Below are 13,741 nucleotides of genomic sequence, written 5' to 3' on the forward strand. Positions count from 1 at the left end.
CCGCCACCTCGCCCGGCTAGTTTTTTGTATTTTTTTTTTAGTAGAGACGGGGTTTCACCGTGTTAGCTAGGATGGTCTTGATCTTGTGACCTCGTGATCCGCCCGTCTCGGCCTCCCAAAGTGCTGGGATTACAGGCTTGAGCCACCGCGCCCGGCCGACATTATTTCTTTTACACCATAGTTTTCAGGAATATACTGATTGTGTGTTGAAAAATATAAGTCCAGTATCAACTAATCCAGTATCACTCCACATACCCACAAAGGGCTATAGATTACTGCCATTTTAGAGGGGAAAATTAAGCTACAGAGGAGGATTAGCAACTTGCCAAAGGTCACTGTAAACCCACAAATATGTCTGGCTTGAGCTTTAGGGAATGGTACCGAGACTCCAGAAAGGATATTCCTCTTCATCTGTCACATCAGCATACTGGGCCAGGAGGGCAGCTTTTCTCTGCTTCTCCTCTTCTGACACCATCCTTGGCTTTACCACAATTTGTGCCTGCTTCTCAATTAGGGTGGCAATGGCCTGTACTTCATCTGGGAGGTGGTGGAAGGAAGGAAGAACACGGATGTATGAGAGAGAACAAGCTCACTGAACCACTAGTCCACACAGGCAGCACTTGTACTAAAGACATTGGTATCTGCTGCCTCCTTAGAGCCCGGCAGTTCAAAGGACATGGCTCCGGGCCATTGAGAAAGGAAAGGAAAGGCCATGCAGGCCAAGCTTTGTATCCATCTTCAATCAGAGCAGCCCTGATTTTACTTGTTTTATATACTGAAGTTCTGCTGCCTTAAAAAAAAAAAAAAAAAAAAAAAAAGGTTGAAAAGCACTGCATTAGAACCACAGAAAACTAAGCCTCTAAACACTCAACTTCCTCCCCCTGGCATCTCAAAAACCTAAGCAGGAATCTAAAATCAACTTAAGCTGGTCCTATTTATGTTTCTGATTATGCCAGGTAGAATTCTTAGATTAAGAACATTTTGCCATACCATAAAATAAAATCAACTAGTAAGTTCTCCATTCTCAAGAAAAGGAAGCAATGGTGTAAAATAGTAGTTCTCACACTTGGCTGCACATTAGAATCACCTATAGGAGGCCGGGCGCAGTAGCTCAAGCCTGTAATCCCAGCACTTTGGGAGGCCGAGATGGGCGGATCACGAGGTCAGGAGATCGAGACCATCCTGGCTAGCACGGTGAAACCCCGTCTCTACTAAAAAATACAAAAAACTAGCCGGGCGTGGTGGCGGCGCCTGTAGTCCCAGCTACTCGGGAGGCTGAGGCAGGAGAATGGCGGGAACCCGGGAGGCGGAGCTTGCAGTGAGCCGAGATCCGGCCACTGCACTCCAGCCTGGGCGACAGAGCGAGACTCCGTCTCAAAAAAAAAAAAAAAGAATCACCTATAGGAGCTTTTAAAAAATACAAATGCCTGGGCCCTAACCCAGGTACATTAAGTGATTCTAATATACAGCCCAAACTGAGAACCAACAGTGTACAGAGTTCAGAATCTTTCCAAATTTGGCTTTTATGTTTTGAGTTTTCTGTAGCTAACCTACCATCCTAGCGGTGAGTATATTCGCCCATTTCTTTTCCATTTTAAAGGATAAAGTGTTTAGCTGAATAAAGCCAAATACCAACCATAATTTGTGTTATGAAATGACAACATGAGGCAGGGCGCAGTAGCTCACGCCTGTAATCTCAGCACTTTGGGAGGCTGAGGTGGGCGGATCACACGAGGTCAGGAGTTCAAGACCAGCCTGGTCAACATGGTGAAACCCCCATCTCTACTAAAAACACAAAATTTAGCCAGGCATGGTGGCATGCGCCTGTAGTCCCAGGTACTCACGAGGCTGAGGCATGAGAATCGCTTGAACCTGGGAGGCAGCAGTTACAGTGAACCGAGATTACACCATTGCACTCCAGCCTGGGTGACAGAGCAAGACTCTGCCTCAAAAAAAGAGACAACATGAAAAAAGTAGGAAGTGGTAAAAATATAGTTGACTCTATACCTGCAATGCAAATCTACAAGAAGCAGTGGAAAGAAGATGAAAAACAAAAAGTGAAAAAATACAATGAAGATAACTGTGGTCAGTTGAAATGGAAAACTACAAAAAAAGAAAAGGAAGCCAGTGTTCACTAAAGAGTTAACACAGGCTGCTGGGTGTTTGCCAGTGTGCACTATCTTTGGGAAAATGAGCATCCAAGGGGAAAATGAAAATATCTCTCCCTAACAGCTATACAGTCAAGGCTGCCGGAAAATGCTCTGGAGGTTAAACATAGAAACTCTGACTCTACCTTCTTTTTTCACTTTGGTGACAACATTCTGAGTTTCTGACCATCGTTCCACAATCTCCTTGCAGATATTAAGGAGGGAATCTTCTTCCTAGTTGGAAAAGCAGACCAATTAATTTCCTGAAGGAGCCCTCAAAAACAATAACAACCTCAAAAAAGCCTATGAAGAAAGCACAGCTCTCCTTGCTGTGAAATTATGAAAGAGTCTGGGAGCCACAATAGAGTATGTTTCTTTTCTGAGGCTCTGGACACAGAATTAATCCTGCTTGTGTGTCCCAGAACCCACACCTCCTACATCAAGAACAGCCACTCCATCCTGATAAGCTCCAAGGGAAGATTCATACCAACTCAGGGCAGCCTTCCTTATTCTCTGTTAAAATATCTTATTTATTTTATTTTTAATTGACAAATAATAATTGTATATATTACATATATATGTAGGGTACCCTGTGATGTCTCAATATATGTTCACATTGTAGAATAATTAAATCAAGCTAACTAACAGATCTATTACCTCACATATTTCTCATTTTTTGGGTGATGAAAACATTTAAGGCTGGGTGCAGTGGCTCACACCTGTAATCCCAGCACTTTGGGAGACTGAGGAGGGTGGATCACTTGAAGCTGGGAGTTTGAGACCAGCCTGGCCAACGTGGTGAAACCCCGTCTCTAGTAAAAATACAAAAATTAGCCGGGTGCGGTGGCACATGCCTGTAATCACAATACTCAGGAGGCTGAGGCACAAGAATAACTTGAACCCAGGAGGCAGAGGTTGTAGTGAGCCGAGATCGTGCCACTGCACTCCAGCCTGGGAGACAGAGTGAAACTCCATCTCAAAAAAAAAGAAAGAAAACATTTGAAATGTACTCTTTTAGTAATTTTGAAGTATACAATGCATTATTTTTTATTTATTATTATTACTTTTTAGAGACAGGGTCTCACTCTGTTACCCAGGTTGGAGTGCAGTGGTGCAATCACAGCTCACTGTAACCTCAAACTCCTGGGCTCAAGCAATCCTCCTGCCTCAGCCTCTCAAGTAGCTAGGACTGCAAGCATGTGCTACCACACCTGGCTAATTGAGTGTTTGTTTGTTTTTTTTTTTAAGAGATGGGGTCTCACTATCTTACCCAGACTGGTCTCCAACTCCTGACCTCAAGCAATCCTCCCATCTTGGCCCCCCAAAGTGTTGGGATTACAGGCCTTAGCCACCATATCCAGTTGATTATTACTTATTATACTCACCATTCTATGTAACAGATCACTATATTCCTTCTGTCTAACTGCAATTTTGTACCCTTTGATCAACAATCTTCCCTTTTCCCATCCACCTCCAATTCTTTTGGAGCAAAAACCTGTTCCCTAAGTCAAAACTCCTCTGTGAAATATTCCTTGGCTGATGTATACAATTCAGAACCTTCCCTAAGGTTATCAACTTTCATGCTAGATCATATCCATTAGCTTGCTGACATATAATAAAGAGGAGATACATGAGGAAATGGTCTCTTGTCCAGCCTTCCCGCTGTCCATTTTAGAGAAGCATACATATTCTGTGTACCAACCAATCTCCCTCCTCAGCATGGTATAACAAAAATCTTGTCTTTAGTGTTAGAGATACTTAAGTTCAGATCCTGGATCTGTGAGGAAGTTTAACTTTGTGATCTTCACATTCTCCCAGGATTTTACTGAGGATAAATGAAAATGTATATATATGCCTACCCTACTTGTCAAAGAGCAGGCATCTAATAAACACGAGCATTTCCCTCCATCTTCATTACGGCTGCATTCCCCACCTTCACGTTCTGCCTCTCAGGGCAAGCTGTCAGCGTTCACATTTATTAAGCACCTACCATGTGCCAGGCACTGTTCTAAAAGCTTTACATGAGAACTCTAAATTCTTAAAATAATGCCATTAAGTTTTACTCTCAATTTACAGAAGAAAAAACCAAAGCACAGAGGTTAATTACCTTGCCCAAGGTCTTACAAGTAATAATGGATTAAACACAATTTGAACCCCAGCAGTTTGGCTTAGAGCCCATGCTCTTTTTTTTTTTTTTTTTTTTTTTTTTTTTTTTGTGAGACGGAGTCTCACTCTGTTGCCCAGGCTAGAGCGCAGTGGCGCAATCTCGGTTCAATGCAAGCTCTGCCTCCCAAGTTCACGCCATTATCCTGCCTCAGCCTTCTGAACTGGGACTACAGGTGCCCACCACCATGCCCGGCTAATTTTTTGTATTTTCAGTACAGACAGGGTTTCACCATGTTAGCCAGGATGGTCTTGATCTCCTGACCTTGTGATCCGCCCACCTTGGCCTCCCAAAGTGCTGGGATTACAGGTGTGAGCCACCGCGCCTGACCGAGCCCATGTTTTTAACCATTATATACACCATCTCCCAAAGAAAAGTGGAGAGTCAGAACACAGACTTATTATGTATATCCTTATTTTGTACCCAACAAAGGATTTCTTCCTCTGCCCTGCATCCTTTTAGCACATATGCTAGACACACAGAACTTACTTGGTCCAGAGTTTCAATAGTTCATGGGTTTTCCCCAAACCCCACCAGCAAGAAAAGCAAAGGAAGAGAAAAAGAAAAAAGGATGAGAAAGTGGTACAGCTCTTTTAAAATCCCCCACCAAAAGAAAAAGAATGGCAGGAAAAGGAGCAGCAGAGAGGCAAAAGAGAACAAGAACTCTTAGAGGACAAAGTGGTTTATTTCCTCAGTCTCCTCATCCAAATCAAAGTAGTTCAATCATCCATTCCTTCATTTATTTACACAGAAGGTGTCTGCTATGTTCAAGGCACTAAGAGGAAAGTTTATCCTACTTACAATACTCCTTTTTCCCTAGCACTTATCACTTTGTAACATACTATATAATTTACTAGTAATGCTTTTCCGTGCTAGAATGTAACCACATGAGGGCAGGAATTTCTATCTGTTTTATTCCTTGAAGTGCCCCAAGCACTTAGGGCAGTGCCTGGCATACAGTAATCCATCAATAAAAATTTGATAAATCAATCAATCAACCAATACAAGTACTGTTGAAAAGAAGGATGATAGAAAGCTTTTGTTTACTGTTTATTTGCTCCTCACTATATGCCACTGTTCTTGAATTTTACCTCAGATTATTGCTAACAAACTTCTTAATTCCTCATATTAAATCCTAGCCCAAGTCAAGCACAGAGGCTCACATCTGTAATCCCAGCACTTTGGGAGGCCAAGGCAGGAGGATCTCTTGAGTCCAGGAGCATAAGACCACCCTGGGTAACATGGCAAAACTCCGTCTCTACAAAAAAAAAAATTTTTTTTAATTAGCCAGGCATGGCTGGGCATGGTGGCTCACGCCTATAGTCCCAGAACTTTGGAAGACTGAGGTGGGTGGATCACTTGAGGTCAGGAGTTTGAGACCAGCCTGGTCAACATGGTGAAACCCCATTTCTACTAAAAATACAAAAATTAGCCAGGCATGGTGGCGTATGCCTGTAATCCCAGCTACTCGGGAGGCTGAGAATCACTTGAACCCAGGAGGAGAAGTTACAGTGAGCCGAGATCTTGCCACTGCACTCCAGCCTGGGTGACAGAGTGAGACTCTGTCTCAAAAAATAAAACATAAAACATAAAAAAAAAGTGAGCCAGGCATGATATGTGATGGCAGGTGCCAGTAGTCCTAGCAACTTGGGAGGCTGAGGGGGGTGGGGGGATTGCTTGAGTCCAGTCATTCAAGGGTACAGTGAGTTATAATCACATTACTATAACAGAGCGAGATTCTGTCTCTTAAAAAAGAAAAAAAGGAAAACTAATGTTTACCTTTATCAACAGAAACAGCTCCAAATGATGATGGACTGATCAAGAAGCTGGTACCAAGAAGTATCAAAGTCATTTCAACAGCTTCATGGAGTGTTTAGAAACTTCCCAGTCGTAAATAAAAACTAACTTAAATTGCTTGCCTCCTACTCTTTCCCCCTGTAATCTGTAATGTTGTGGTCCAAAAAAAGAATTGATTCCACTGTCTTGTATTTCCAGTGAACTTCCGAGCTGCCTCACAAGCTGTGTTAAAGTTTTCCCATTTATAAGCCAATCTTGCCAGAAGAGGCTCTGGAACTCAAATGGGTTACTGCCAGAAGAATCTGGGACAGCTGCACTAGTGTTATGTTTCAACCATGTACCCAATCTATGAACTGCTTCCACCAAATGTGAGTGATTTTTTCCTAGCACTTGTTTCCGCTTTCACGAAACACTTTTGGATTTGAAAATGTTTTCTGCCTTCTACCCTTTAAAAAAAAATGAGGTATGTATATGTATATTTATATCTATATATATTTATAGTAATTATTTTCTTAGAGAAAAAAAATTGACAAGGTCTTACTCTGTCACCCAAGCTGGAGTGCAGTGGCACAATCACAGCTCACTGCAGCCACAACCTCCTAGGTTCAAGTGATCCTCCCACTTCAGACTCCTGAGTAGCTGGGACTACAGGTATGCACCACCATACCCGGCTAATTTTTTAAATTTTTTTGTAGAGACAGGGTCTTGCTACGTTGCCCAGTCTGGTCTGGAAATCTTGGCCTCAAGCAATCCACCTGCCTCAGCCTCCCAAAGTGGTGAGATTACAAGCATGAGCCACTGTGCCCATGTCATAGTACATTTTGATTCTCTTTATTACTAGCCTCTCAAAATTCATTTTGAGAATAACAAAGAATCCATTTTCCTAACCTGTTCATTGTAATAAATGCCAGAGGATAAAGCCTTTGATGGACAGACAGGTGGCTCTCACAGTAGCAGTCAGGTATCCAGGATCTCCTCTAATCCATGAATGCAGAGGCAACTCTAGCTTCTACAGCATTTAGTGATGATTCAAGTAAATTTTATTTTTAAGCTTGTATTTAAAAGGAAACAATTTGTTAGACAGCCACAGGTAGCACCTGCAACCAATTTAATCTGTAATAACCAGTCTAATAAGTGTGTATGTTGGAGATGTGGGAAGTGAAGATGAAGGCAGCAGAAATGATAGGTTGAAAAAGTGGACATCTGGGTGACTTACTATGTAAACATAGCTTAAAGTACACATTTCTGAATACCTTGCTTCTAATAGGCTAACGACTGAGTTTATCTCTCTTCGTTAAAGCTCTGATCTCTCTCATACCCTCCTTCCCACCACCAATGATTACTGTAAATACCGTAATGGATCAAGCACGACGTTTGCTTCAGTTCTGCGTGGGCATGAAAAGACTTCTACCACCAGCTTACCTTTTACGGACTCCTACATCCAAATAAGAATCAAAAGGGCACTTCCTGCAGGCTTTTGTCATGGGACGGCCCTGGGAACTGCCTTGTAATAGGCACAGACCTGCCAAGAGCATTTTAATACCCCCAGTGAACACTGTAAACGGATGGAAATGGAATTGGTCGTCAGATATTTATGATAACATTCCCATTATGACATCTCAATGCCTTCGGAAGAACCCTCCTGGGCTCACTCACAAGCATCGGAGAGGGCCTTGTCCCCAAGAATATGAGAAAGCCCTTCCTCTCTGTGTACCTGCAGCTTTCAGGCTTCCCACACCTGGTTGGGGAGCAACCTCCTTCCCCCGCCGCCCAGATAGCAGAGGAGTATACCTCTCCCAAGTGAGACCACTGAGCCTCTGGGATACCCGGTAGGGGACGGTGGGTGCAAAGTACTGACAGGTCCCCAGATGCTGGCCAGAGGCTGTAGGAATGTGTCCAGGCTACTCACCAGGAAAGCAGAGAGGATCCCCTGAAGAGCGTCCAGCTTCTCTTCTTCCTCCTCCTCCCGCAGGACACCCAAGATGTAGGCTCCGTAAACGGCTCGGTCCACTCCCAGTGCCTCCAACCGTCCGTCCAGCCAGGAGCCAAACCCGCCGCCTCCGCCTCCACCATCGCCTTCGCCAGGGGCTACCGCGGCCACTTCGCTGGGCGCCGCCATCTTGGGGTCAGGGTCCTGCCAGCCCCTGGGGCGCCTACCGCACTGCCTGACGGGCCGCGCCGCAGGTCCACGGCGCATGCCTGAAGAGGGAGCCTAGGGCCGTATGTGCAGAGAGCGCATCCCAGGCGGCCGGTGCCGGCTGGCTTGAGAGTTTTGTGCTTTCTGGATGAAGCGAGTCTTCGCATACTTGCGGTCGCGTGATCTCACAAGATCCTTGGCGTGTGAATATTCTTAACAGACTCATTCTACAGTTCGGGAAGTTGAGAGAGGTTCAGTAATTTGGCCAAAGTTACGCGGCTAATAACTACCCAGGACTGGAGCTCAGCGTGGATTCCAGCGCTTCCTCCATCCGACCGAGCTGCCCTCCCCGCGCACTCAGGGGATGCTAGCCGCCCACTCCCACACAGTTGTCTAGCAGGAACCTCCTGACCGCCTGGAATACCCTCGTCGCTACCGACGGCTACCACCTTCACCCCTACAAGCCCTTCCCCGTCAAAGTAAAGGTTGCAGAAAACCTTCCCTCATTCCATGGTAGGCATTCAGTAAATAAACAGTCAACCTCAAGTCATTTCTTCCACTCACTCATTGATTCAGCGCATGCACGGGACTATTCTTTGGGAGCCTACCCCACCCTCTGCCAGGCACTGTGCCAAGAGCTTTTCATGCATTATCTCTTGTAATCCTCCCTACAGCCCTGTGGGGAGATGCTTTTATTGTCCACATTTTAAAGATAACGAGACAGGTCGGGCGCCGTGGCTCAAGCCTGTAATCCCAGCAGTTTGGGAGGCCGAGGCGGGTGGATCACCTGAGGTCAGGAGTTCGAGACCAGCCTAGCCAACATGGTGAAACTCCGTCTCTAGTAAAAATACAAAAATAAGGCCGGGCGCGGTGCCTCACTCCCGTAATACCGGCACTTTGGAAGGCCGAGGTGGGCGGCTCTCCTGAGGTCGGGACTTCCAGACCAGCCTGACCAAAATGGAGAAACCCCCTTCTCTACTAAAAATACAAAATTAGCCAGGCATGGCGGCACATGCCTATAATCCCGACCTAGGAGGCTGAGGCGGGAGAATCGCTTGAACCCAGGAGGCGGAGGTTGTGGCGAGCCGAGATCGTGTCATTGGACTCCAGCCTGGGCAACAAGAGCGAAACTCCATCTCAAAAAAAAAAGAAAGAAAGAAAGCCAGGTGTGGTGGCGCGGGCCTGTAATCCCAGCTACGCAGAATCGCTTGACCCTGGAAGGCGGAGGTTGCAGTGAGCCAAGATCGCGCCACTGCACTCCAGCCTGAGCGACAGTGAGACTCTATCTCAACAAAACAAAACAGAACACTAAAGATAAGGAGACAGATATGGAGAGAGTCACACAACTAGAGAGCGCCTAATCAGTGGCAAGAACTCTTCTTTGGCAGAGGTATGAGAGCCTCAGCTGACGGCAAAACACCTGGCTCTAGGCTGGCATGAATTACCCAAGAATTTGGTTGGCTTTACCTGAAGTACAGAGGAAGCTGGCAAGGTCCTGGCTAACTCTTTCCTCAAATATGTACTGGGTACCTTCAGTATGGCATTGTTGCTGGCACTGAAAACACAAAAATGAATGTCACAAAATGTATGTCTTCAAGGGACATACGTCAATCTTCAATCTAGTAGGAACAGACATGTTTAAACAAATGATGACAATATAGTGATAGTTTTGGAGCTTTATCTAGCAGAGGTTGCAGTAGGATGCCTAGAAGATTGAGTTAACTTTACCTGTTGAAGTGGAGTTGGAAACTGGTAGGGAGAGGGTCGTAGGAAATCCAGGAAGGCTTCCCAATGGAGATGATGCTTGAACTTTCTTGAAGAATGGTAGGAGTTCTTTACGCAAAGGGAGTGGAGGGAAAACGGGGGCAGATCCAGATGCAGGGGAACAAAGGCTTGCTCAGGGGCCTCCAGAGAGTCATGTATGGCTTGAGCTACAGGGTTCAAATAGAAGATATTCAGAGGATAACAACAAAAAGAGAAGGAAAGGAGTTTGTATACTTTGCAGAGGTCCTCTTATTGCAGAGGTCTACCCTTAGTGGCTTTGGGATTATGTAAATGAATGGACACTAAATGAATGGCACAGATACAAATGTAGAAATACAGCAGAGTGTAAATTTTAATCGTGTGGTTTCTGTGTGCTCTCTGAGTTAGACAGAATGTGACACTAATGGAGTCAGAGGCCAGAGTCAGCCTCCAAAGGCTTGCCTCTTTTTCAAGTCCTCAGGTATTCTTTCTAATCTAGTAGCTGTCTTGCATGTGGGGTTTGTCAGTTCACAGACCTGGGTGCCGTCGTGTCTCAAGGATCATAGTTGGTCAGTGCAGAGCCCCCAAACCAGAAAAACCTCACAAAATTTTTTTTTTAGAAATACAGCCTTACAAGAAGTTTCAAAAATGGTACATAGAGTCCTGCACACCTTCACCCAGTTTCCCCCAATAGTAACATCAAACATAAAGACGATATAATAGTAAATCAGGAAATTGATACAGGTATAATACAGTAAGTTGTTTTTGGTTTTTGTTTTGAGGCGGAGTCTCACTGTTGTCGCCCAGACTGGAATGCAGTGGTATGATCTCGGCTCACTACAACCTCTGTCTCCTGGGTCAAACAATTCTCCTGCCTCAGCCTCCCGTGTAGCTGGGATAACAAGCACGCAGTACAACACCTGGCTAATTTTTTTCCTATTTTTAGTAGGATGGGGTTTTGCCATGTTGGCCAGGCTAGTCTCGAACTGCTGACCTCAGGTGATGCACCCACTTCGGCATCCCAAAGTGCTGGGATTACAGGCATGAGCCACCACACCCAGCAATAATGCAATAAGGTTTTTTGAAAGCATCAACAAGCTTCTCAAAAACTGAATGAAGGTACTCCAGACCCTAAATTTTAAGAATATCCTCAATGGCTATTTTACTACAAAAGTAACAATAGCTCATGCTTTAAAAAATATTATATAAGGCTGAGTGCAGTGGCTCATAATACCAGCACTTTGGGAGGCCAAGGAGGGTAGATCAGCTGAGGTCAGGAGTTCGAGACCAGCCTGGCCAACTGGTGAAACCCTGTCTCTACTAAAATAATACAAAAAAATTAGCCGGGTGTTGTGGTGGGTGCATGTAATCCCAGTTACTTGGGAGGCTGAGGCAGGAGAATTGCTTGAACCTGGGAGATGGAGGTTGCAGTGAGCCGAGATCACGCCATTGTACTCCAACCTGGGCAACAAGGGCAAAACTCTGTCTCAAAAAAAAAAAAGAAAAAATTATATAAATGGACAAGTGACAAATGGAAAGCTTACAAAAAATAAAATACGCAAATTAAGATTGCAGTGAAATACCACATCTGCTTTTCAGATCAAAAAAGTCTGATAATATGCTGTATTGAACTGTGTTTGGGTAAAGATGTTGGAAAATGTTGGAGCAGAAAGTAGATGGATCTGGTCTTGTTGGAGGACTGTTTGTTTGAAAAGACCCAGCATTTCTGCTTCTGGGAATTTGTTCATAAGTTATTTATTTATTTTTATCTTTACTTGTAGTAAAATATAAAATTTGCCATCTTAACCATTTTTAAGTATACAGTTTAACAGTGTTAAGTATTATTTTTAAATTTGTTGGTTTAAACCGGGTGTGGTAGCTCATGTCTGTAATCCCAGCACTTAGGGAGGCCAAGGCAGGTGAATCACCTGAGGTCAGGAGTTCAAGACCAGTCTAGCCAATATGGCAAAACTCCGTCTCTACTAAAAATATAAACATTAGCCAGGTGTGGTAAGGCATGCCTATAGTCCCAACTACTCGGCTACTTGAGAGGCTGAGGCAGGAGAATCGCTTGAATCCGGGAGACAGAGGTTGCAGTGAGTTGAGATAATGCCACTGCATTCCAGCCTGGGCAACAGAGTGAGACCTTGCCTCAAAAAAAGAAAAAAATTTTGATTTAATATTTTGTATAATGGCCAGGCACCCTGGCTTACACCTGTAATCTCAGCACTTTGGGAGGCTGACAAGGGAGGATTGCTTGAGGCCAGGAGTTCAAGACTAACCTGGGCAACATAATGAGACCCCAGCTCTACCAAAAAAAAAAAAAAAAAAAAAAATGTGGTGGTGCATGTCTTTTGTCCTACCTACTCAGGAGGCTGAGGCAAGAGGATCACTTGAGCCCAGGAGCTCAAAGTTACAGTGAGCTATGATGACGCCACTGCATTCTAGCCTGAACAACAAAACAAAACCCTGTCTTTAAAAAATAAAACTGTACATTTGTGTAGAATAACATATTTCTAAGGATATCTGTTGCAGTAAAGCTTTCTCTAGTAAAATAATAGTCTACATTTTATGTATATGAGACTGGTTCAAAAAGTCTGGTAGCCACACAAAGAAGTATTGTGCAGCTGTAAAAAAAAAATGAACAAAGAGGCCGGGTGCAATGGCTCGTGCCTGTGGTCCCAGCACTTTGGGAGGCTGAAGCAGGTGGATCACCTGAGGTCAAGAGTTCGAGACCAGCCTGACCAACTAAAAATACAAAAATTAGCTGGGCATGGTGGCAAACGCCTGTAATCCCAGCTACTTGGGAGGCTGAGGCAGGAGAATCGCTTGAATGCGGGAGGCAGAGGTTGCAGTGAGACGAGATCATGCCATTGCTCTCCAGCCTGGGATACAGAGCAAGACTCTGTCTCAAAAAAAAAAAAAAAAAAGGAAAAAGAAAAAAAAAGCTCTTTATGCACTGACATGTGTCAAAGTTCAAGATACATTGTTTAAAAAGTACAGATCAATAATGTGTAATGTTTGCCACCATCACTATTTAAAAAGAAGGTAGAGTAGGGTAGAGTAATACATGTACATATGTGTCCTTGTATGTGCATAGAATATCTCTGGAAAGATACACCAGGGATGTGTGAGGATGGTTGTCACTGAGGAGGAGAACTCAAGGAGATTGGTTTTGAGCTGTTATATTTATTTACTTTGTATCTTTTTTTAAAAGAAAGCAAATTTGAAGCCCTCTCTCCAACCTCATTTTCTTCCCTCTCTCCCCACATGTAACTACTATTCCTGAATTTGGTGTTTATCTTCTTCTTGAATTTTTTAAACATAGTACACGTTACTACATATATAATACATATCACAACATATGGATGTATCCTTAATATATCACATTGGTGTGCATGCTGTACTTTTCATTCTGCAATGTGCTTTTTCACTCAAGGTTGTTTAAAATATTTACCCACGTTGGGCCAGGCGCAGTTGCTCACGCCTGTAATCCCAGCACTTTGGGAGGCCGAGGTGGACAGATCAACTGAGGTCAAGAGTTCGAGGCCAGCCTCACCAATATGGTGAAACCCCATCTCTACTAAAACTACAAAAATTAACTGGGCGTGGTTGTGCACACCTGTAATCCCAGCTACTCAGGAGGCTGAGGCAGGAGAATAGCTTGAACCTGAGAGGCGGAGGTTGCAGTGAGCCAAGACTGCACCACTGCACTCCAGCCTAAGTGATAGAGCAAGACCCTGTCTCAAAAAA

General features: G+C 44.3%; 2 protein-coding genes across 4 annotated transcripts in view; one reads left to right on the plus strand and one right to left on the minus strand.

Annotated features, from left to right (window-relative positions):
- Positions 1-6,221, plus strand: part of LOC105543812 (chromosome unknown open reading frame, human C17orf104) — a 32,456-nt gene extending 26,235 nt beyond the window's left edge. Inside the window, exon 10 of the mRNA XM_011985929.1 lies at positions 6,103-6,221. The gene's annotated coding sequence lies outside the window, so the exon portion shown is untranslated. The remainder of the gene's footprint in view (positions 1-6,102) is intronic.
- CCDC43 (coiled-coil domain containing 43) overlaps positions 1-8,277 on the minus strand; it is a 13,543-nt gene extending 5,266 nt beyond the window's left edge. For all 3 annotated transcript variants that reach the window (XM_011985927.1, XM_011985926.1, XM_011985925.1), the window contains exons 1-3: positions 8,018-8,277; positions 2,294-2,381; positions 402-537 (exon numbers count right to left, since the gene is read on the minus strand). In XM_011985927.1, coding sequence (XP_011841317.1) covers positions 402-537; positions 2,294-2,381; positions 8,018-8,227 — 434 coding nt within the window. In that variant the 5' untranslated portion in view covers positions 8,228-8,277. The remainder of the gene's footprint in view (positions 1-401; positions 538-2,293; positions 2,382-8,017) is intronic.
- Between the last annotated feature and the right edge of the window lie 5,464 nt (positions 8,278-13,741).

This window comes from Mandrillus leucophaeus, unplaced genomic scaffold, assembly GCF_000951045.1.
Source record: "Mandrillus leucophaeus isolate KB7577 unplaced genomic scaffold, Mleu.le_1.0 Scaffold290, whole genome shotgun sequence".
Classification (NCBI taxonomy): Eukaryota; Metazoa; Chordata; class Mammalia; order Primates; family Cercopithecidae; genus Mandrillus; species Mandrillus leucophaeus.